Genomic DNA, 24386 nt, shown 5'->3' on the forward strand with positions numbered 1-24386 from the left:
TGTATTCCAATTCTACCTTTCAATATCTACTGGTAAGCTGTCCTTTTCCTCATTTAAACTCCTGTTTGTAGCCCAACCCTTAAATTACCTTCTAAGGACCCATTTACTATCAGGTCATGAATAATTTCTAGGCTTCTAAGGATTAACATAGCCAATCTATTCACATCTTTCTTTAGCTGTTCTTTGCATTCTATGTCTTCATAGCAAAAGAAGTGTGTCCCAAGGTCAGTGGGACACTCTTGCTAACGAACCAGATTTTGGGTAGAACCTTGAAGAATACCGAGTGTCTTGGTAAAGTTAGGAGTTCATGCTCCGGGCACAGTGTGAACTGAGTTACACAGGTTATTATTTTTGATCCTCACAACAACCCTGTGAGGTAGGTATCATGTCTTCCCGGTTTCCGGAAAATTTCCCCATTTTACAGATTAGGTAACTGAGGCTTTGGGAGGCTGTCACTCATCTCCGGTCACAAAGCTACTACATGGGGAGTTTACTTCTGTTTGTAACAGAGATGAAGAAAGGGAAGGCAGGCCAAGAAAGAAAATATAAAACGGGAGAAAGCACGAGAAGGAAACAAGTGGGCAGAAACTGCCCTTTTACTGTTTCCCACCCCGCTCGCAGGGCTGAGCCTCCGGCGTGGCCCGCACGCCTCCCAGCGGCCACCTCTCTTCCACAGGCACTTCCGGCCTCAGGAGGGCGTCACTAGCGAGCGCCTTGCGTCCGCGCCGGACACGTACGTGCGTGCGGCGGAAGACGACGGGTAAGGAGGCGGGTTTCCGGCCCTGTCCAAAGCCATTTCCGTCGGGAGCCGGAAGTCAGTCCCGGATGGCTTCGGAGGCGGCCTGTGCGTGGAGCTGAGTGTGGGGCTGCGGGCCTTCCCGCGCCCGCCGGTTGCCTCATGGTGCGGGCCGCGGCCGCCAGCCCCCGGTCGGATCCGCGGCGCTGAGGCGCCTTGCTAGCGCGCGACATGTCGTCGAGCCTCCGCACCGCCGTCTTCCCTCGCTGGAAGCGACACATCTCGGAGGAGCTGAGGCGTCGGGACCGGCTGCAGAGGCAGGCATTCGAAGAGATCATCCTGCAGTGTGAGCACCGAGCGGGCCCCGGGAGCGGGCGGGCTGACCCCGCGCAGGCACGCGGGGCGCCAGCGGGAACCCGAGGCCGAGCCCCGGCGCCGCCCGCGCGCCTTGCGGCTGCCCCGGGTATCAAGTGCCTTGGACGCCTCACGCCTTTTTATTACCTTTTCCTCTTCCCACTTTATTCTTGGGTATGACCGTGGAGGGTTTCCCCACTGAATTGGGCATTCTTCATGGGCAGGCACCGTTTACGTTTGTATTTGTAAATCCCAGCAGCTTACACAATGCTTGTGTACTTAAACAGTTAGGTTCCAGAAACATCTTGTTACTGGAAATGGCATTACTGGAATGGGTGCTGACTTTAAGCATTACCACGCGTCATTAACGTCGTCTTCTGAGTGTAAGGAAAGGTTTGCTTTTCATTCTTCAAACCTGTTCTTACTCCGCCTTGGTGTTCTTTGACCATTACACATTTTAGTCTTAACATACTTTTCAGTTAGGACGTCATAGTCTTTACTGTTATTGAAAACTTTGGTATGAAAGAGGTGGCCCACACCCACCTCCAATTAGATGCCTCCTAATGAGCATTTCCTTGCCCCCCACCCATCCCAGTTTACCGTAACTGATGACACATTTGGGGAAAGAAACGGGCACTCTTCGGACCTGTGGTTCCGTTTACCCCTTGAAGTAAGCAGTTTCTCAAGTTATGCCAACGGTAAGATGCAAAGCAATAGTAATTGCCCTTAATTGAATTCTGGTTGGCTAAATCAGTGACTTCTCAACTTCCTTGCACGTTAGAATCAGGTGAATCTTTTAAAAGTTGCAAAGGCCAGGCCACACGCCAGACCAGCTAAACTACGGTATTAGGGGTGGGGCACAGGTGTGAGTATTTTTTTGATATTATCCAAGTAATTCTAATGTGCAAACAAGTTTGAGTGGTGTAAATATTTGCCATCTGTCGTTTCACTTTATTTTTCCGAAAATTCTATGAAGCAGGTCCTATTGTTGCCCTTTTTACAAATGAGGAAACTGAGGCTGAAGGAGATTAGGTCATTTCTCCGGGGAGGCACAGCTGAGTAATGTTGGGGCCTGGGCTGGGATACAGACATTCAGGCTCTTAATGCCTGCATTTTGCATTTGCTTTTCTTGCTGGGTTCCCCCAGGGAATGGCCTTCCTTGCTTTCGCTGAGCCCATCCTCTTAACTAAGATGAGAAGAAAAGGGAGATGATGTGCTGCTGCTGTGCTAATTCCTTACACTTGGAGAGGCCTGGCAGATGGGTGCTATTTCAGAAAGTACAGGAAACTCCCGTCCTGGCTTCCTTACGTGTTTCCCCCATGTGTTACATAAATTTAAGTCATCGGGTGTTCTGTCAAATGCTTATTCTTTAAAAGCTAATACACTTCAGAAGTCAAGTTTGGGTTGGAGGTCTGACTCTACTCCCCTTACTGACGTTTTCATCTACTTTTTGGGAGGAGGGGAATTAGGTTGGTTTCTTTTTAGAGGTACTGGGGATTGAACCCGTGACCGCGTGCATGCTAAGCATGTGCTCTTCCCTCCCCCCTTTACTTACCTTTTGAGTCTGGTTTGCTGCATCTATAAAATGGAAGTGAAGCTTGCCTTGCCTGCCTCATAAATACAGTGCTGTGCATACTAGTGCTTTGAAAGCCATCTATGTAATTGTCTATAAACGGGAGGTGCTTGACACAATTGAATGTTTTTCTGCACTTTGAAAATAGACATCTTGAAGCGCGGAAGTGGAGGAAGTAGGAGAAAAGTCAGAAGGACAGATCCTTCCTGGAGAAGGAACGCACCTTAAAACAGCTGTAGTGAGTGACATGTGCCCGAGGGGCAGGGGAGCAAGACAGCCTTTGCCTGGTAACATAGTCTTTTAGGCTCAGGGATCGGCATTTGGGAGGTCACTTCTAATGTGACTGTGGAACATCCCCACTGTTCATTCCCTGCTTCCCAGGGAGTCCAATTCTGACCCTCCATCAACCCACGATCTCCTGTTCAGTCCCTGCCTCTGAGCCTGAAGAGATAGATGAAAAGAGGCCATGGGGACAGCGGGCAGCTCCCTCTCCACCCTTCTCTTCAGTGAGAGGAACTTTGAGGAAGGATTCCTTTTGAATACGTCCTGCCCTTTGAAAGACCTGCTGTCTATCCCAGGGCACCCTGCTGTAACATTTTGAATCTCTTATTAGAGCCTTTGGACACTGATGAATATTCATGGTTGGAACCACTGCCCTGTTCTGTTCAGCTAATTTATTAATATAGATGAGGCAGTGTTTCTGTTTCTGCCCAGGATTCCCATTTGCAGACGTCAGGAAGTAGGACTGAGCTCTTCAAGTGGAGAGAGATGCTCTTCTAACAGGGATAGTCACTAGCATAGGCCCTATCCAGCCTTTGTTCTAGAGCAGTTCTAATCTCAGATGTTTAGGATTTGTGGGAAAACCCCATCAAATGTAGGTTTCTACAAGTTTCCCGTGGTCACTTTCTTGTTCTGCTGAGTGCACCCCCTTCCACTTCTAATCTTGCTGGCCCCCTGTGTGCCTGTCATTCCTAGCTCCCTGTCATATCTAGCCCTGACTTCTCTTTTATGTTCCTGCAGTGTGTTCCCTGTCATGCTCACTAGATTCAGAGAACTCATTTTCTTCCTTAAGCTCGTCGCCCCTATGTGTTCTCCAGCATGTTAGCATCTTGCACCCAGTTGGCCAAGCTGGGAACCTCAGAATAACCTTTTGACTTCTAATTAATATCTGTTCATGTCACTGCCTGCTTTTAAAATCTGTTGTTTCACCATTGTCAGTAAGAAAAGGTCTGAATTGTCTGCCCTTTCGTGTGTTGGCTCTAACTTTTATTTCTAACCACTTACTAGACAGCTCTCTCTAGTCCTTCTGCTGGGACTGCTGTTTTCACCTGTGAAACCGTCTGAGGAAATGAGTAAAAACTCTCCTCTTGCTTTTTTAACTTGACCCCCACCCCACCCCCATATTACACTTGAGGTCAGGGACTCTGGTTTGTATTTGTATCCCTAGTGCTCTGATCTGAAACTTCAGAATTTCCAAATTCTCCTACATTACTTAGAAGTGCATAGTACTTCATTTTTCCATTGTGTTTTGATGTTTGTTTCCTGTTCCCCAGGTAGAAACAAGTAGCTGTGGGAGAAGAAAATGTGTGTGTGGGTGGGTATATTTGGAGGGATTTTCCATAGGTTCTTTGGCTAGGCTGCCTAGGCCAAGAAACGTCTAAGTGTGTGTGTTCCTGGATTTTGGACGATTGCTATTATCGGTGACAAAGGGCAGTGCCTGGTACTTTGACACCTAATAAAAGTGAAACCGACCCAGTCATCTTCTGGTTGTTTTTTAATCTAAATCTTTGTAAGTTATTAAGTAGTAATTAAGTATATATACATCATAATAAATATCTTTTTTTCCTTTGGTAGATAACAAGTTGCTGGAAAAGTCGGATCTTCATTCGGTGCTGGCCCATAAGCTACAAGCTGAAAAGCACGACGTACCAAACAGGCACGAGATAAGGTATTTTGGAGCTGTCGTGGGTCATTTGCGTCCCCTCCTGAACTGAAATGTCTGAGTTCAGTTGTCACTACTCTGATTTTGAAACAAATCAAGTACTGTCTCTGTGCTCCAGTTTTTGCCAGCTCCTTTCAAATAAGAGCTTCTGAAGCCAAATAACTAAAACCATTTTTTTGTGAAGGTATGTACCTACCCACCTAGACAGCTCATCATCAGTGAGATGTGAGCTTGAGAAACTGCTGAAGGTGAGCAGCCCCTCCCAGCCTGCTAGGCTTCGCTTTTTCTTTCTTTATATTTTTTGGGGGGGAGTGGTGAGGGGGGAGGTAATTAGGTTAATTTATTTTTTTGATGGAGCTACTGGGGCTTGAATCCAGGACCCAGGCACTCTACCGCTGAATGTTACCTGCTCCCCTTCTTCTAAATAATCAGACAAGTAAGCGTTCTTGAGCAGATTTACATAGATCTTGCTAATACCGGACTGACTGGTCTGTAAACATAAGTTGCTTTTTATACAATACAGGTCTGTTTGATCTTTTTTAATTCAATGTGTTTCAACATATTTTGGTATGCAGTCGAAGTAGCATGTTGTGAAAAGCTTTTTTTTTTTTAAAGAAAGATGGGGGAAATCTGCATTTTAATAGGAAGGAGGTAAGTATTGCTTCATTAAATATCCAAGTATTTGTTCATGGTGGGGTTTGTTTACTTGGGTCCTTCATGTAAACTCTCTTTTTGAGATTTCAGGGTCTAAAAACACCTAAAAGCCATACTTCTTGGAGCAGCTTAAATGGAATCCTTCTAGAGTCTTGTCCTTTCCCATTTGTTCATCACGTTTGCATATTTGGTGGTTTCTGTGGAAACAGTACCCATTATTGCTCTAAAATCTACAATTTTTTTTAACATTTTTATTGATTTATAATCATTTTACAATGTTGTGTCAAATTCCAGTGTTCATCACAATTTTTCAGTCATTCATGGACATATACACACTCATTGTCACATTTTTTTCTCTGTGATTTATCATAACATTTTAAAATCTACAATTTTTTGAATATCAGTTAACATTTAGCAGCTAAAAACAAAATTTATAGTAATTTAGGATTTTAAGGGAAAAAAACCAGAAATGCTAGGTGTAGCTTAGCAGATTTACTCCTCCAACTGTATCTGCTGAATAACTGCCTGCCATCCATGTTTCCTCATCTGGCGAGACGGTCTCCGGGCAGACTGGGGTGGGAAAGAGGAACAGACAGCCTGGCTGAGGTTCCAGTTTTGCATAATAACAATTCAGGAGACCATGCCTGGCTGTGGTCCTGGGAGGCCTTCTGCTGTATTTGAAATACTAATTAATTAGCAGTGTTCTGGTCAAGTTTAGGTGTAAAGAATCCATTTCACTTTATTCATCTAAATTCAGTCAACTGATAATTTAAAACATTTTATTTATCTAGTTAGACTCCTAATGACCGTATTTCTGTATCCTTTATCTGTCAGCCAAACTTGTTTGCTTGAAAAGGTACTTCAAATAAATATACAACATTATCTTGACTGAGTATCAGTGGAGTGGTAATTTAATTGGAAGTCTGTCCTTTCCCCATAATCTTGTGTTCAAAATTAGACGTCCTCCTGACTGCCTTGTTTCTATTAATGGGATCCTTGTTTTCCACGAGTCATCTGTGATTCCTTTTTCCCTCAGTGTCCTGCCCTCCCCCGTGCATCACCCAAGCATGTTGATTCTTTGCCCACTGGGTCCTGTGCATCTGTCCCTTGGTTTATACTTGTTTGCCACCATCTTTGTTGTTGATCTGTTTCCATTCCTGGACAGTGGCTGCGGTCTCTCACTGGGACATTTTGTGACTGTAGTGTGGGCCAGGCATTAGGGTACAGAGATGAGTAAGCCAGAGTCCTTATTGTCAAGGACCTGAGCCAACTGGGAAGACCAACTCAAGGGGGTGTGTTCACAGAAGATGGGGGCCTAATTGATTGCCTTCTCCCTCCTCCTGGTTCTCCTTAAGTCCTGCCCATCTCACTGATTAATCTTAAAACACACAGTGTTTAAAAAGCTTTATCTCATCAATTACCCCTCCTTCAGTGTTTTAATCCCTTTGTTACTGAATCGATTAAACTCTTCACCAGGAAATAGTTGATTCCAGCAGTTTTTAATGTATGCTTCCTAGACTGCAGCATCTGAGAACTTTGTCAGAAGTGCAAAAGACCTACTGTTTCAGAAACCCTGGTCATCTTATTTTAAGAAACGCTTTAGATGGCCTCTCGTCTGTGAGAACCAGTGCTTTGGTGGCTACTCAGGGTCCTTGTGAACTAGCCTGAGGCGTCTGAGAGCATGTTAGAAATGCAGTTTGGCCCTTTGGACTTAAGCAGTCTGGGTGGGGCCTGAGGATCTGTTGAAACCTTCTCTCTAGGTGATTCCTTTTTCTGCCTAGTGAAGCACTGTTACAGGCCTTTGTAAGGACTTTGGCTTATTGTGAATAAAATGGAAAGTGGTAGAAGGCTTTGAGCAGAGAATGACCTGTGTCCTTGCCTTAGTCTCAGGAATCGCCTCTCCAGAAGAAATCCCTGGAAGAAGAGACTTGTTTTATGTCTTGCATATTCCACATCACTTTGCATTAAAATAAGGGGATTTGGTAAAAGTCATTTCTAATTCTTTCAGTCCTCATATGCAGTCAGTCACCCAGGCCTGTTGATTCTTCTGCCTATTTAGGATGGTTTCTTGTAAGGGAGCTGCCACTTTCTGGTCTCTTGGCTTCTACTTCATGGGCTAAGATCAGGAAAGCACTAGGTTGCCTCAAAGGATGTGGGATTAGTATGTGCTTTGACTTTTAGACATGGAGGGTAAGATTGGGGGGAGCATCATTCTGCCCCCTCTTCGTTTGTTGTTGGTCATATGGAGGAGACAGCCCCCTCCCCCTTAAGATGAGGGCATCCTAGTTTGCCTGCTTTCTTCCTTTTCTCATCTGTGTGCTTTTCCTGGGCAGTGGTTTCAGGGCCTCACTGCAGTCTGATAATTGAAATCTGTGGCTGCATTCAGAACTTCTCTCCTGAGTTACAAACCCACAGGTCTAGTCACCTGCTGCTACTTCTGAGGTGGCACACAAACACCTGCCAGCTTTCCAAAACTGCGTGGAATCTTGAGGTGAGCTGACCTCAGTCCCTGGCTTTAGATACGTCTCTTTGCTCACGGTTGCTGCTCGTCAGTCTCCAGCTTGGCCCTCCTGAAGCTCAGGCTTTAATATGCAGTTTCCATTTTACATACCCACATGGGCGTCCACAGCGAACTCACTCTTCAGGCCTCTGCCAGACCTCCTCCCACAGCCCTTCCCGTCTCTGCCTTTTATCCGCTGCTCAGGCCAGAAGCCTTACAATCATCCTCAGCTCCTATCTTTCTCTTATAGCCTACGTCCAATTCAAAGGCAAGTCCTGCAGTCTCTCTTTGCAGTCAATTTCCTGTGATCTGACCACATCTCACCAACTCTGCTGCCCCCACCTTGTTCTGATCTGCACTTTCTCGAGTCTGGAAGATACGGTAGCTTGCTAACTGGTTTCCTGTTTCTGCCCTTGCCCCTCCCCCACTGCAGTCTGCTCTCCACCCAGCAACCATAGCGATCCTTTTAAAACGTAAGTCATTCCTCTGCTTAAAACTGTCCAGTGGCTTCCAGTCACACGGAGTAAAAGCCACAGTCCTCAGAGGGGCCTGCGAAGCTCTGCATGGCCTCCCCTCTCGTCCCTGACGTGTCTCCTGCACCCCTGCACCTGGGGCCGCAGTCACACTTCCCCCGGGTAGCCAGCTGTGCTGCCGCCTCCAGCCTTTCCAACACCTGCTGTTCCCTCCGCTCACAGGGCCCAGCCCCTGCGGGCCGCATGGCTTGTTCCTCACCTCTGTCCAGTTTCCAGTCCCATGTCGTCTCTCAGGGAAGCCTTTGATTACCCCACGTGAAACAGGAGCCCTGTCGCTCTGTTCCCTTCTTTACCTCGCCTAGTTTTTCTTCACAGCACACCTGACCCTCTGTCCTGTTCGTTTGTTGCCTTGTCTGCTCTTAGCTGACTGTCAGCTGCATGAGTGCAGAGCTGCATGTCCCTGCCTTCTCCCTCTCCCAGAAGAGTGCTGGCACGGCGCTGGCACTCGGATACTCGTCAAGTGAGTGGACCTGGTTGCCGCGTCCCTGTTTACCTGATCTTCATTCCAGAACCCATCCTTTATTCCTGACCCTCTGGTCGTTGGGTTGTGGTTAATTTGTTTACCGTGTCTCACGTCTCCTACTTTCTACTTCAAGTTTGTAGTGGCTTATAACTACATTGGCCCGGAGAACTGAACTGCTTCATTGGCCATGTTGTCACGTACAGGTTTGAAATTCTAAAGTTGCTGTTCAGGGCCTAATTGGAAGGATCTGGGGCCTGATTTTTTTCCCCCTCTTTTTTGCACTTTCTCTTCATCTGCCTGGTTGGGACATTTAGTCCTGGACATGATGGTGCGTGGAATGATAGTCAGCTGCAAGAAATGGCCCAGCTGAGGATTAAACACCAAGAAGAACTGACCGAATTACACAAGAAACGTGGGGAGGTAAAGATAGCCCCTCTCCTCATCTGTCTCCTGCTCTGTGTGGGTCCTGAGGTTGGCAGAACGGGCGGGGAGGCACTTCGACTGGAATTTGCAGCCATCCTGGCTGCATGTGCCATCACAGCTCTGTCTGTGGGAATGAAACGAGGAAAGGCGTGAGACCTCCGTCAGCAGGTGGGCAAGCCATTGAGATAACTGCCAGGTTGTCGTGCTCCAAGATGGCATGAAAGGCACAGGGGAGAAACCTTAATGGAAAGAAGGTTGCTGCTTGGTCTGTTGAAGGTCTTAACTAATAATACCTTCATAAAATATGAACCCTGCAATTTCAGAAAAATGTATTAGAGTCAGGTCCTGGGCTGTGTTTACCTCGGATGGCAGTTTAATAGCAAGTTATGAAAAAACACAATTTACCATCAATTTGGCTGAGTTGATTATTTTATCAACTAAAGAGTCTAAAAGGGTAGCCAGGGTGGGGGGGTAGACAGGTGTTCTCAGCAGTCGCCTAGAACGCATCTCGTCCATCCTAGGCTGCCTTCAATAGGGAGTGCACACCGTGTCCCTGAGCATCCCCTTTTCTCTGCCACCCAGCTCTTTTCTTCTTGGTGCTTTGGCCCAACCCAACAGGCACCTGTTTTTTCTTAAAAATAAAATAGCCCACCATTGCTAGTTTTCAACTGAGGTTCTAAACCTTCTTATTTTTGAAAGTGCTCTTTTTCACCCCCCAGTTGGCTCAGTTGGTGATTGACCTGAATAACCAAATGCAGCAGAAGGACAAAGAGATGCAGATGAATGAAGCCAAGTGAGTAGAGGTGACACCTCCTTCGGGACTGGTTGTGGGATCACCTCCTGTTGTGCTCTACTCGTGAATGGGGCCAGTGGTGACCGGTGGCAAACAGTCGCCACACTGGCCTTGACATGAATTTGAGTTCTGTGCACGCATGACCTGGGACCCTTTTCTGTCGGCTCTGAGGGTGGGAAAGGGAGGATCAGTGCCTCGGTCCTGCAGAACCCCTGGGAAGGAAGTTGGGCTCTTGCAGTGTCCCTGAGGCAGTCACAGTTCTCTGCACAGCCACTGTGTATTGGAGCCATATCTTCTGTAGTGGAAATGGGGACAAGATAGCCAAGAGTATGGCCCTTGGGAGCGCGGATGAGTCTGAGTTTGTGAGCAGGATTGTTCTTGATCTGGGAGAAGCCTGCCAGATAAGGTAAGCAAGGACTCTGAATCCTAGGACCTTTGAGCTGGAGGCGAGCCTGGATTTATCCGTGCCTTTTTCTTTACTATGCAGAGAGGGATCTCTAAGAGGCTTAGAAAGGTGGAGAGGTTGCTCAGGCATTTCTAGTCACGGAGTACACAGAATACCCAGCCTCTTCCTAAACTCCCGTTACCACTCTGTTTAAGCGTCAGAAGCTCCCTCTTGTTTCACATCCTGCTTTTCTGAAAAGTACTTTAGTCATTTGTAGTCTGGATGAATTTCCCTCTAGATACTTCTTCTCTTAATGGGACTGTCCTGTAAACTGCTGGGGCTGGTCTTGGCCAAGTAAGGTGTAATAAAAAACATGAAACATCCACCTGGTGCCTGCTGTGATGGCTGAGGTCATTGTTGGTGCCCAGGCTCACACAGCTCTTACACGGTTTCATTCCTCTCCATCATACTTTCAGAATTGCAGAATGTTTGCAGACCATCTCTGACCTGGAGACTGAGTGCCTAGAACTACGCACTAAGCTTCAGGACCTTGAAAGAGCCAACCAGACCCTAAAGGATGAGTACGATGCCCTGCAGATCACCTTCACTGCCCTGGAGGAGAAACTGCGGAAAACTACTGAAGAGAACCAGGAGCTGGTCACCAGATGGATGGCTGAGAAAGCCCAGGAAGCCAACCGCCTGAATGCAGAGAATGAAAAGGATTCGAGGTGAGAGATGAGTTCACATTAGTGATTTCCATCGTTAGTAAAGTAGAACCTACTTCTTAGAAAAGGAAAACAAACCTCGCAGCTCTAACCACAGGGTGGGGGCTCCAGGAAAAACTAACAAAATTGGAAATAGCAGTGGGGAGTATAAAAGAGATTTGCGTTCATAAGAACACTTACAGCTGAACAAAGGATTACCTCCCGAAAGGGCTTTGGCCCATACTGTTTTTGCCAATGAATTCTTTCCGTGTTTCAAGGATAAAAACTAATTCTTGAACAATATAAATTAAACCAGAATTAGGAAAAGATTGGCATCTCCACCCCACCCGCATTTTATAAAACTGTTCCAACCCATACCAAAAATTCTGATCTTATTAGTGTACAGGAAGATTATGGTCCAACCTCCCTGATAACTATGTAACCACTTCAGTAGATCCCCAAATGCGCATTGGCTCAGACTTAGTTTCCAGGACTGATAAAAGCCCTTAAAACTGGGAACAAAAGCTTTTAATGAAAACACCTATCTGTAACCAACAGGCGGTAGTGTACTTAGCAGGGAAGCCTCCAGACATCCAGAGTCCCGAGCCTCAGTGGAGGGAAGTAGGTCTTAATACGTTGGTGGTGGAGGCCTGCTGTCCTCATACATGCCCATCAAAGCCAGAAACAAAAAGGAAGGGCTCGGCCTCATGCCTCTGAGTTTCTGGCTTAATGACAGGATGAGGCACTGAATACAGGGGCACTAGAAAGATGGGTGGAGGGGGTCATGATTCTCCACCTAGAGACCCTAAAAGAGAACCAACTGGGAAACTAGTAATAAGAGTTCAACAGAGATTAGGACATTTGATTTTTAATCCCCACGTCAGTAGTTTAGAATTTGAAAAGATTATTGCAGTTAATCTAAAAGAATGAATAAATGAAATAGGAAAGAGCCTTAAAAAATAACCAGCTCTAATCCTAATATTTTCACACAGATTTCAAAATCTAAATAAAAACTGAAGCCATAAGGTAGAAATAAAAATACTGCTCTCTACTGTTTATGACAAATTCCTAAATAGGGATATTGGAGGACTTTCTAAACGGTAAAAAGTAATGGACATAAGGAATGGACTGTATGAAATTTTTAGGTTTCTTAACCCCAGAGAACAGTATGAAGCAATCAACTCGGGTATGCCGTTGTGAAATAAATACCCTTCACAGCAAGTTGGTGAGGAACAGGTGGGCACTCAGGTGGGCGTGGAGCACGGATAGTTCACAAAGAGAGAAGTAGAGGTGATCAGTGAGTCTGGTGGAAGGGATTTTGTGAGGAAGGTGGAAAGGGCTCCTCACGTTGCTGGGGAGAGGCTCTTCTACAGCTCCCTGGAGGGCACTGGGGATGACGGGCACCTGAAGGAGGTTTTCATTTGTAGGACTTCATCCTAAGTGATGAGACTTGTTCACAAGTACGGTTTTGTAATAATACATTGATCACAGTAACGGAAGATTAGAAGCAGTATTTCCCTGGGTGGGGAAGGAAATTAGGATATTTTCATATAATGGGATTTCACTAAATCATTTAAAGAGATATATATGTTTTTATATATATGTAATATAGCTGAAAATAGATAAAGTCTTCATACAACATAATCCATATTTGGGGTTTTATATTCTTTCTGTCTCATGTTTAAAATTGTGTGGCTTATGCATGGACATCTTAGACAGCTTAGGGGTGGTGAGTATGCCGGGGTTGCCCGGAAGTTGTTACGCTGCGAGTTGAGACCCTGCTTGAGGGAGAAGTGAGCAGGTGCGTGGTTGTGCTGAGGGAGGGTCCTTGATCATCACAGTGGATGAAGAGAACAGTGCACACTTTGGAATGAAAATGGGGTGCGAGTCCTGTTACACATCTGCCCTTGTTCAGTCCTCTGGAATGTTTCCCTAGGAACATACCTTGTACGTATTATCATCTGATTGTGTATGTGGGGCCTGGGGATTCTTTACTCAGCTAGTTCCTCCTTAGAAGCCTTCCCCTCCTTCCCGCCAGTCCCCTAGATGAGATGTCCTTCCTCTTCTCGCAGCTTTTGTTTACCTGGGTCATAGTATAGCCCTGTTTTGAAATAGCTGTCCATGTTCTTCCTCCCTTGCTAGGCTGCGGACTGTCCACACAGGCAGGCACGGTGGCTGTTGTGTAAGGTGCTCTCAGGGAATCTTTGAACTGTTAGGAGGCCGTTTCCTTCCGGCTGTTGTAATGAAGGCCACGCTGCGGACATTTTCTTCTCCCTGTGACCCCAGATCTGTCCTCTACATACTCCTTGAAAACAGGTGCTTTTCCTTTAGGGAAGTGTCACACACCCATACCAAGATCTGCTTTTCCCTCAGAGATAGTTTATAGGTCGTCTATTCCAGCTAAGAAAAATTTGTTAACCTGTATTTTTTTGTCACTTGTCCTGTAAGACTGACTTTTCATCTTTGGTATAAGATTAAGAGTGTAAGGCACTTTATCAAGCTGCAGCCTCACCCACCCCGCCCAAATTCTGCTGTGCCACCTAAGACTTTGCTCGGATTTGAGAATTATCACTATGGCAGAAGTGGTTTTTTTTTTTTTTTAATTTCAGCAGGATTCTTTTTTTTTTTTCTTTTTATCCACTGTTTTTAAAAAAAATCTTTTAATGGAGGTACTGGGGATTGAACCCGGGACCTTGTGCAGCCTAAGCATGCGCTCTACCACTGAGCTAGACCTTCTCGCCTCCAGCAGGATTCTTGACCTGAGGTCAACAGCAGTGCTTGAGTTCTGGGTTGGGGTCCTCCACATCCAGGGCAGAACCACAGACAGGTGAGATCACCATGGAAAGGAGAATGAGGCCAAGGTTTAAAGGTTAGGAAGCTCCTGAATTTAAGACTTGGGAAGGGGAGATGGAAACGGTTCTGAGAGGAGGAGAGCGTGGAAGCAATTGCTGACCACATTAAAATTTGGCCACAGCCAAGACTTCTGTGTCCAGTCCTAGTAAATTGAAACTGTACATTTTGAGGGCTCAGGAATCTCACTGTACCTCAGTTTCCTTGTCCTTAAAATGGGAATAATAGTACTTAACCTTAAAACATTGTTCAGAGGATTAAAGGAGTTAAAACCTGTAAAATAAAAGCATGCCAGGTACAGGTAAATTTTTATTATAATTTATGCTCTTGGTATGTTAGTGTGAGGCCGTTTACTGTGGAAAACGAAGTCTCTACCGTGACGAACCCTGGATAAACCTGATGCACCTTTCTGTCCTGAGAGGCCTTGGGTCCCGACAGGCAGGCTTCTCCTGTGCTGGTTCACTGCTTTCTCTAATAATATAATTCCTCCGTACTGCTTTGCTCTGAAATCCATTATAATGGGATCCTGACTAATGTTACAGGTGTGGGTTTGAGACTTTGGGTATCTTTACCCAGGGTAGTTTTTACTTTAAGTGCACCGAATATTCAAATGTGTTATTAGAGCTAGTAATTTTTTGAGAGCCAAAACCACATGTTTTCTTTAAGTAGACACACTGAGCTTTTTTTTTTTTTTAATAGGCGGCGGCAAGCCCGGCTGCAGAAAGAGCTTGCAGAAGCAGCAAAGGAACCTCTACCAATTGAGCAGTGAGTAGAGCTGTGCACATCAAAACTAGGCTCTTAATAATTTGGTTTGCTCTTTTTAAATAGTTTTGTATTTTATTTTTATAAAACCATTTTACAAATTGTAGAAAGAAAACTGAAAGACTTAAGGGAGAAAATAAAAAATTACCTTCCAGAGAAATTTAAAAAGAACTCATTACCTTCCAGAAAGTTGTTTCAGTTTATACTCATTAGCTGCGAGTGTGAATTCTGACCTTTTCTACCCTTAACCAATGACGGCCTCGCTGCTTTCCTGTTGACACTTGGATCCGTTTCTACCCCTAGCGATAGCTGTCCCAGTATAATGCTGGGCTAGGGTTCTGTCTCTTGCTCTCATCTTGGTTGGTGACTTCAAGTGGAGGTTTGGGCAAACCTTTGAAGCATAAATAAAAACTGGGATCTCCTGGAACAAAAGGAATTGAATTGATAGGACCTTTTCCTAATCTGGAGTTGGGTAGAAGGTCTTTTCTGAGATTTGAAGCTTTATTTTGAGAGTGGTAGATATTTTAGTAAGTAAATTCCTTTTGCTCTGGTTCAGGATGTGGGGGTGTTTTTCCCCCCATTGAAATATATTCTGGAATATAGGATTAAAGTTAGGATCCTCTGTTCTTGTTGTTTGCTTCCTTGAAAATGGATCTGAGTGGTTTGAATTCAGTTAGGGGTCGTCTGCCAGGCAGAGGTCTTGATTTATAACCAAGCCTTTGCTTTGGGTGTAACGTGTGTATTGTCTCTGCTGGCACATGTGGACAGTGAGTCTCAGGTGTGTTTGCCCAAAGCTACAAAGGAGATAAATAGTTGACCTGGAAATGAGATTTGGTTTCTTAAAAATAATAGCTTGTGAAAGCATCCCTTACTGGCCAGCATAAACAGGCAACTAGCTATAACACAATTCAGGAAGGTGAAGCATCCTGCCCCGAATCACACAGTAAGTGGCGGGGCTAGAGTGCAAGTGTAGGGGTGTCCAGCTGTAAAGGCCTGCTCCTAATCTCTGTGCTCCCCTAAGTGGGGTTTCTGCTCAGAGGACATGTACATGTTTGAAGGATTTTGATAGCAGGTTACCAGATGCTGATATTTTCTCACAGTCCGGGGCCTTTGCACAGGTTCAGGTAGCTTTATAACTATACAGTTGTATCTCAGACCATTTACCTAGGCTCAGCTCATGTTTGTCACCCTCGCCATCTCTGCTGTCCTGTTGTCACCCTTGTGTGGACACAGGTGACTCCCCCAAACCACACCTGAGAAGAGAAGAAAGCCCAGCCTGTTCTCTGTCTCCAGGCCTACCTTTGTGCTCTAGTCCTGGCCAAGGCTGGGTTCAGTGACATGGGATCCCAGAGTCACTGGCCAAGGAAAATAAATTTACTTGAACTTGGTTTAACTTGCTTGGCAACAAGTTCTTAAGTATATATTTATGTAATGTAGATAATTAATCATGGAAAAAACCTCCCTTTCAAGTTCTTTTTAATCCAAACATGTGATAATAAAGTCTTGGGTTATTCGATTTTATTGTTTTACTTTCTCCATGAAGATTGCAAGTTGGTAGGAGGTCGTTAAGACCAAAATAATTACTTGCCTTTCCCCTAACCAGGAAGACAGGGAGGGAGGGGAATTCCAGAGAAGCTTTGCATCCGGCGGGATAAACAACAGCAAAGGAGCGTGTTCCTGTGACTTGATTATTTCATGTGAAATGTGATGGACTCTCCAAATGCCAGAAACACCAAGTGTTTAAACATAAGCATTAAAAACCAAGTGTCAAGGATGGATTGTGTTTAGATTTTGCTTTCCTGTCTTATTATTAAAGTAATATTTAGAACAGGGTTGTTTATGTACCTATTGATTTCACTGCCCTTTTAGCAGTCCATTTGCTGAGTGACTTGGATCTTCTCCCTACCCTGGCATTTTTGTGTACTCCATAGCTGCCCTCTGTGTCACTCAGCCTGTCTCCTGGGAACTGTTTGTTGGGAGTGCCACAGTCCCGTTGTTGGTGTCCAGCAGGCCTTTAGCTGCAGACTGGACTTTTGATGGGAAGACTACCTTGGTGCTGGTTGTGTGGTGTAGACTTAATGAACCACTATTTCATTGGTTTCCACTTGGGAGCTGTGTTTAGACCTAAAAAGATCAGAAGTGCACTTCTAAAGTTATTTTCACTTGGTATCCTGGATTTGATTTGAAGGGATTGTTTCTTATTATTGCTCAGAGCATGGCAGCTCCTTTTTTCCAGAGAACCCTTAACCGCCTCTGTCACAGCAAAGTCACAGAGGCCGTGTGTGACTAGGAAGTGGTGTCACGCTGGCCTTTGCAGAGCAGACTCATCACAAAGCTCCTGTTGAACAGAATCGGAGACTCGCCTCTTGCCCTTCTTTCCAGGGATGATGACATTGAAGTCATTGTGGACGAGACCTCTGATCAGACCGAGGAGACCTCTCCAGTGCGAGCCATCAGCAGAGCGGCCACGTAAGTAGGCGGGTTGGGCCTAGAGAGGAGAGCTCAAGCGACACTTGATGGCATGCTTGTGGGCACAGCCCCAGACCAGTGCGGTCCCCTGGCCCTAGCCGGAATGTGCGGCCCCTCTTGCCCAACCATGGGGGTTGTGGGCTCCGAGTGTCCTCGCCTTTCTTGGGTTGCCTCTCCTTAATGGGAGCTGAGCCGTCCCTTAGTGCTGCCGCCAGCTGTGAAGGGAAGCAGAGAAAGTGTAGTGGCTTCCAGAAAGATGGACCTTGTTGGGCAGGGTGATTGTTTATATCATACTGTTTAATTCTTCCTTGGGCTCCAGGATTTTTTTTTTTTCCTTTGGTGACCAAAGCAAGATTAGGTTATAAACCACTAGAAGTTGTTAGTTCAGTTAGACGGTTTGATTGTGTAAAGCATTAATTCCAGGGAACCATGTTACTTTTAAAACTTGGGAGGCTGGGTTTTCCCTCCTACCTTCCCACTGTTTTCTGGTGGTTCAATACTGTGAGGGGTTTCTCGACTGGGGTTTGGGAGCTCGATGGGAAACATACTCCCAGGTACTTATTTTTGCGAACTGTCTTTGATTGATTGATTGTTTGGGCAAAATGTTTCTAAGGTTTAAACCTGTCCTCCCTCCTCTTTAGTAAGCGACTCTCGCAGCCTGCTGGAGGCCTTCTGGATTCTATCACTAATATCTTTGGGTAGGTTAGAAAACCTTCACCTTTCCTTGTTAATATGTGTGTAAATATACCTAAGTGTATGTATATAATTTGTTACCAGTTTTTAAATGTACACCAGAATTTCAGTGCTAAGTATACAGTTGCCTTAATTTCAGCTTTTCATTTAGCTTCTTCCTTTTTTCCTCAACTTCCTTTCTCTTAATCTTGCTGCGTGCTGATCTCTGGCCTTACCCTTTAGTCTGTCCGAGTCTCCCCTTTTGGGACATCACTCTTCTGATGCTGCCAGGTGAAAATATTATCCTCTTTTAGCCCAGCATGCAAGTGTGGGTCGTTGGTAATTACGCTGATCGCCGCTTCACTTCCCCGTCATCACATGTCCACGTGCTAACCAGGAGGCTCTGCATGCTCCTCGGGATGCTGCCCGCCCTCTGAGGGGCGAGCAGGTGGAGCTCTTTGCACTGTAATCACGCTCTGGTCGCTCTTTCTTTTGGCATGTGTTCAGCTCCGCCTTGACCACACGTGTGCGCTGAGGATGACTGTAACCAGACATAGGAATCATCTTAAAATAGTTTTATGAAAATACCGATGAGCTGCCTCTGAGCTAGTGGTTGCATTCAGTTGAGAACGTTTTTAGCCCTTTATTGACAGGGACAGCCATTGTTCAGGGACTGCTTTTCAGTGTTGAGTTTTGAGGTCCATGAGTTAGTGAGGAGAGTACAGGTAAGTACTATCTTTCCAGTTGTCATTGAGTGAGGAAGCGTCTGGTTTGGGTAATCATTGTGGTTTGGGGGATTTAGAAAGGAAAAGAAGCTATTGACCAAAGATGTCTTTGAACCCGCCAGAGAGTTTGATGGACAGTAAGCCTGTGCAATCCTAATACTGTCCTTTATGTTACTTCTTAGGAGGCGCTCTGTCTCTTCCTTTCCAGTTCCCCAGGATAACGTGGATACTCATCCTGGTTCTAGTAAAGAAGTGAGGGTGCCAACAACTGCCATGTATGTCTTTGTAAGTATGGTTTGTCCCCAAACCGTACCAAGCTTCACGTGGAAACAGGCTGATAAAGGATCCTTTGTCCTGCTGCAGCCAAGCTCTCTGTTATTGTTTTATTTTAATTAAGCTTTTATAACTGTTGGCTGTCTGATATGCAAAGCAAAATTGCTTTGATAAAATAAGCAAAATCGATGTATTTTGCTTGAGAATAGAATTTATTACAACCGCCCTCTGTAATCCAGGACTAGCTGAGAGAGAGGGTTGGTAGCATGAGGGACAGGGCAAGGGGAAAATAATTAGGGTGGTGAGAAGTTAGGGGGTGATTCACAGTCGTCAGCGGTTGGCTCCAGGTTAGAGAGATTCTAGTCAGTGGTCTTTTGTGAAAGGGCAGCTCTTGACTTCACAGATTATGCCCATGTGTGACTTCTGACCATTAGGAGCACATGGTTGGAAGCAGGAGCCAGCCCTGGGCAGAAGCCACTGTGATACCACAGCTAACATCTGGAGTTTGGAGTTGGGTCTTAGTTCTAAAGGATAATCCGGTCTCAGCTGGGGTGACTGAGCAGGAGCGGAACTGGCCTGTGGAGATGTGTAGTCCCCGGCTCGGGGCTAGCCAGTGAGGGGGTAGGAGGCGGAAGGGCAGAGCAGAGCCCTAATAGTTGGACTGACTCTTGGATTGCTTGGGGTGAGTTAGAGGGGCCAGCTTTCAGGGAGAAAAAGAGTTGTTACAAAAATGGGATGGAGTTTATGTAGGGAGAGCTTTCAGTTCAGCCATAAAGAGGAACTTGAGTAGTTATTTCCCTACAATGAACTGGCTGAGCAATTGGCTACCTTAGTTGTTGTAAAGAGAGTCCTGTTCTGGATGAGGGTTTGGATTAGGGACCATTATGGCCCCTTCCCACTCCACTCCTGTGATTCCCTAACAGGCTAGGCACCTCGGAGGTCGATGATGATTGGTAAAAGGTCTGATTGCACTTAATGTCACAGTCCCTTCCCTGCCCTCAGCTCCCAGCAGCCCATTTTTCCTCTCCTGTCACATCTAAGTCATGTGTATGGGGTAATGGAGCAGCTGATAATTTGGGATTCTGTCAGTGTGTGTTTCCGAGAGTGAAGGGTTCACAGCTGGCAAGTGTCCAACAGAAGCAGCTACACAGGAGTTTGATGAGTGGCAGCCGTGGGCGTGATTGTGCATGATCTCAAGTTTTCAATCTGAGACCTCCCAAGTAGAAGGATATCATAAAAAAGAGAGGGGAATTGTGTGAAGGGAAAAAACTGTCATCACCTGTCGGACAACTTTTCAGCACTGGGACACCAGGGAGGTGGTTGGAAATCAGATCACCAAGCGAAGTGATGATAAAGTGATGTTTGTACCCCCGTCAGTTAGGAGCCACGTTCTCAATATTTTCGAGCATCTTTTTCAGCCCTAAGCAAATGTGAAGATCAGATTTTTGTCTTCCCAAAATGACATTTTGGGCAAATGATTGATGACCTGTTTAATTATCCAATATTTATAATCCATGTATTGGCAGTCTTTTCCCCCTCTTTTTTATTATGAAAACTTTCTAACATAGGCAGAGTAGAGAGTAGAAGAACCTCTGGGTACCATCATCCTGTCAGGCAGCTTTAGTTAGCCACGTTTGCCAACTTACTAGCTCTCCCCACCCCCTACTTTTGCTGGGGCAATTTAAAGCAAATCTCAGAGTATTTCACCCATAAACATTTCAGTATCTTTTAAGAGAGGAGGTCATAGTGACATCTAGTATTCTCTCTTCCCATTCTAGGATGAGGTGCTTCTTACGTGGTTTCCCTTCTTTTCCGGAACACATGCCATCTTTACAGATCATGTGTTCCAGTATGGATGCCAGTCTCAGAATTTCCCTATGAAGAATTTAAGTTCTCCCAAAATAACACCAGTTACTTTTATTGAAGGTCTAGTCATGATCAGGGACAGTCACAAAACCTGCAGAAATCCTTTGTTATGGATGAGCAGACAGGCTTCAGGAAGTTAAGAAATTTGGCAGGGGTCACAGTGCTAACAAACGTTAGTGCCATGTTGTTTCCAGAAAAAACTGTATGGAACCCACTGTAACACTGGTGTGTGGCAATAGGACTGGCGTCTACTCATTAGGACTCTGCATATTAGGAGAACCAAATGAAAAGCTTTAAAAAAAAAAAAAAGCTTTTTTTTTTGAATCATGAGAAGCTGTGCTATAAATGAATTCGATACATAGTTTAATTCGTGGTATTAATGCAGTCTGGACCAAAAGAGAAGCAGTTAGTCATAGGCTTACTTTTCAGCTATTAAGTTCATAGTAGAATATACAATGAAATTGCATTATTAGAAGAAGTAAAATTAATGCGAAGACAAACTTGAGGCAGTTGGTCTGCACAGATTTTTGAATGCAAGAATTTAATGATAATAGACTCTTAGGAGAACCTGGGCCAGGCACCCAAGTTTGTGTTTGTGTCCCCTCTTCAATGACAGGTGTTAAACCTTTGGTTAGGCATTCAGAGCGTTCACTTGTTTTGCGCCCTTCTTGGGAACAACAGTGATTGGGTTTGAAACAGGGCACTTGTCTTGCAGGACGCTCACGATGGGGAGGTCAACGCTGTGCAGTTCAGTCCGGGTTCCCGGCTTCTGGCCACAGGAGGCATGGATCGGAGGGTGAAGCTTTGGGAAGTGTTCGGAGGTGAGATCTCGCTGGAGTGTACAGAAAGAAGCTGTGTTGGTGGCATCTGGTTGGCCTTGCTTTCAGGCAATCTTTGAATTGTTCATCTTCTTAAAACATACAGTATTTTGTGTAAGGAATCATCTGACCAGAGCATTATTACCATCTCAACCTTTATAGCTAAGTGATTGTTTGCTCTGGGTTTCCAAGTAGTGGCTAGAGAATGCTGTTAAGTTATAGATGTGATAGAGTTTGTGTTTTCTCACATATGTACTAATCAGGGCATCTTCTAAGATAGTATATAGGTTTTAGAAGGAAAATAAAAAATAATACAGTCATGGACTCTGTAAACACATCAAGCTGTGGTTTATGCACTTAATAATACCCATGAGCATGGCCTAGGGAAAAAATGACTGAAGTCATATCGAAGCTTGAGAATAAAAAGAGGGGTGGACCACCTAGGAAAATGTATTTAACAAACAGCGTACAGACAAGGGCTCTAAGATCGAGACTCAGTCTGTTTGATTGGACGTTGTTTCAGAAAACTGACCTGAGCATTCGAAATGGGATGACATTACAACAGGAAGTAGGAGTTAGTGAAACCTCTCAAAATTTTGAACCTAGGCAGAGCCCAATTTCAGTATTTTGATAATCAGTTAAATATACATGTATTTTTAATAAGGCAAGATCAAAGAATAGGCTCAAGGGTTTTATAGGAACCACTTTGTCAGGTTTCCATAGTTGCAGCCTACATGCTGTCTGTCCAACAGTAAGTATCACCATCATACCTTTGTTTTATTTCCTCCAATTCTCACGATAGCCCTGTGCAGTTAAACAGGTAGGTATTGCCCGTGTTTGACAGATGAAAACTCAGAGACATTGGGTTTACATGGCTGATTGACCTGGCTGGTTTGGTGGAACTAGCACCTGAGCTGGGTGTTAAGACTGTAAATCTGTTGCTTTTTCCAAAACAGCCCCCCTGAGCTGTAGAGCTGCTGAGGAAGCAAGCGTGTTGCTTTTGATGTGTTCGGAGCAAGAGCGATGCAGTGAGCCCGTGGTTAGAGCACATATTCACATAGAGCACCAGGCTTGTCTGCCTGCCTGGCCTTTGATTTTCATGGAGGTGACTTCGTAGTTAAATCCCTGGCAGTTAGAGCTGCTTGAAGCCCATCAAAATTTGTGCTACTTTACCCATTTGTGAATGGTAATCGCTGATACTTACGAAACAATAGTAAAGCCGTATCATAAGAATAGAAATTTTACGGTATTTAGTTTTCAAAAATATGCATGTGTAGTTTATTTTGATTATGCCTTGTGATTAAATAGAAATAGCACTAGAAATATTTTTGTTTTACTCCTTGGTTAGTAAAAACACTTGTAAGAAAATGAGATACCAGCCATTAGGACCAGTGTTACCTCTTTGCTGCTGAAGAGGAAGTAAGCATTCGTCAAAATTAATATTGACATAATTTGTGCCAGAGCATAATTTGTGTTAATAAAATGAAAATTTTCTCCTGGGTCTACAGAAGTAGCATGCAGTATTTGGCAGCATCTTTTATAGTTCTCTGGAACAAGTACCAGTCATGTCCTAACTAAATTATAGGAACTTTCCTCCACAATAGCTTATTCAGTCGTTTTTCCCCACTGGGCTAATATTTACTGAATCTTGGAAGAGACCAAGCCCAAGAGGCCTTTTATGTAATAGTTCTGGGGGTTCTGTTTTTCAATCTTCTGCCGCTTTCCACCCAGGAGGAGTACCTGACCTTGCTTGTTCTGTCAGAAGCAGAACTCCTTGGTGTAGCCTCTCCTGGTGCCATCCAAGTAAAAGAGCTTTAAATAAGGTATTTGGTCTTTTGAGGCCGGTCTCTTGTGTAGAATAGCACTTACTGACCTTTTTTACATTTTGACACTGTGTCACCTGCCAAACAAATAGACTAGTGTTTTGGGCATAAGCCAAAGAAATAATTTTTAGAATTTGCAGTAATATTTTTGTCCAAAAAGTCCTTAATTAGTAGATGTTGGCCTTCTTTTGACTTGTGAAAATCTAATGAAAGCTAGGAACCAGGAAAAGGCATTAAATGTGCTATATTTTGCAAATAAATTCAGAAAAGGGGTTCATCCACCAGGTCAATAGTCCTGTCCCTAAATGTACTTGACAGCTCTAAACCAGTATTTATATCATTATTATTACCATTTAGAAGTTAAGAGAAAAGGCTATTCATTGACATGTGTACCATTCTGTGCTCCCCTTTTATGAATTCAATTTGAATGGTTCCCTAATTGTTTTCCTGGCTTGTCCATGTAGAGTCATCCTTAAGCTCCCTTTTAAAAAAGGAACATAATCACATCATTGAGACTCATACTCTCATCATTAAAGTTTCCGTGTAAGTGACCAGAGCTGTCTGAAAACGGAGCCCAGGGGTGTGTGGCTGGGCCTGATGGTGGTGGAGGCTGGGCAGAGAGGGAAGGGCGCATTGGTAGGCAGTTGGAGTGGCAGAATCCTGGGTTCATGTAGGTAGAGTGAGTAGGTAGAGTAACTAGCTTTACTGGCATTCTAACTACTAGCCAGTACACATAACTACAAGTACAAATTTCTTTTCATACCTGAGTTCTGAAATTTTAATGGTCAGTTTCTACAGAAGTGATCGGTAAGTTGGCACAAATACTGATCAAATCCAAAGATGTGTTTATGTAAATTAGAAAATTTTACTGAGAAATAACTAAATCAACTTGGTCTCCAGGTCAATTGCCATGTTTTTAAATTCCTGCACTTGTCTTTTGTAAAGGGAGTTGACTAAATTTCTTGGAAACGACAACTTAAGAACCCACATGAAAATGCTGGGCTCTGCACCTGCCTGTACGTTCATTGCCGTAGGACTGACCAGCTGTGTATTTTGGTCTCACTATTC

General features: G+C 44.7%; 1 protein-coding gene and 1 non-coding gene across 5 annotated transcripts in view; both read left to right on the forward strand.

Moving 5' to 3' along the window:
• The first annotated feature begins 806 nt into the window (after window positions 1–806).
• The window catches only part of ATG16L1 (autophagy related 16 like 1), a 38535-nt gene continuing 14955 nt past the window's right edge, over window positions 807–24386 (forward strand). For 2 of the 4 annotated variants that reach the window (XM_072961860.1, XM_006209128.4), the window contains exons 1-10: window positions 807–1082; window positions 4518–4611; window positions 9070–9175; window positions 9898–9971; window positions 10833–11084; window positions 14610–14675; window positions 17055–17141; window positions 17783–17839; window positions 18721–18823; window positions 21393–21498. In XM_072961860.1, the coding sequence (XP_072817961.1) occupies window positions 968–1082; window positions 4518–4611; window positions 9070–9175; window positions 9898–9971; window positions 10833–11084; window positions 14610–14675; window positions 17055–17141; window positions 17783–17839; window positions 18721–18823; window positions 21393–21498 (1060 nt within the window). In that variant the 5' untranslated portion in view covers window positions 807–967. The remainder of the gene's footprint in view (window positions 1083–4517; window positions 4612–9069; window positions 9176–9897; window positions 9972–10832; window positions 11085–14609; window positions 14676–17054; window positions 17142–17782; window positions 17840–18720; window positions 18824–21392; window positions 21499–24386) is intronic. The other 2 variants (XM_072961861.1, XM_006209129.4) reach the window with 1 other exon arrangement.
• On the forward strand, window positions 19750–20025 carry LOC116280696 (small Cajal body-specific RNA 6). Its single transcript, XR_004190187.1, has one exon.

This window comes from Vicugna pacos, chromosome 5, assembly GCF_048564905.1.
Source record: "Vicugna pacos chromosome 5, VicPac4, whole genome shotgun sequence".
Taxonomy (NCBI): Eukaryota; Metazoa; Chordata; class Mammalia; order Artiodactyla; family Camelidae; genus Vicugna; species Vicugna pacos.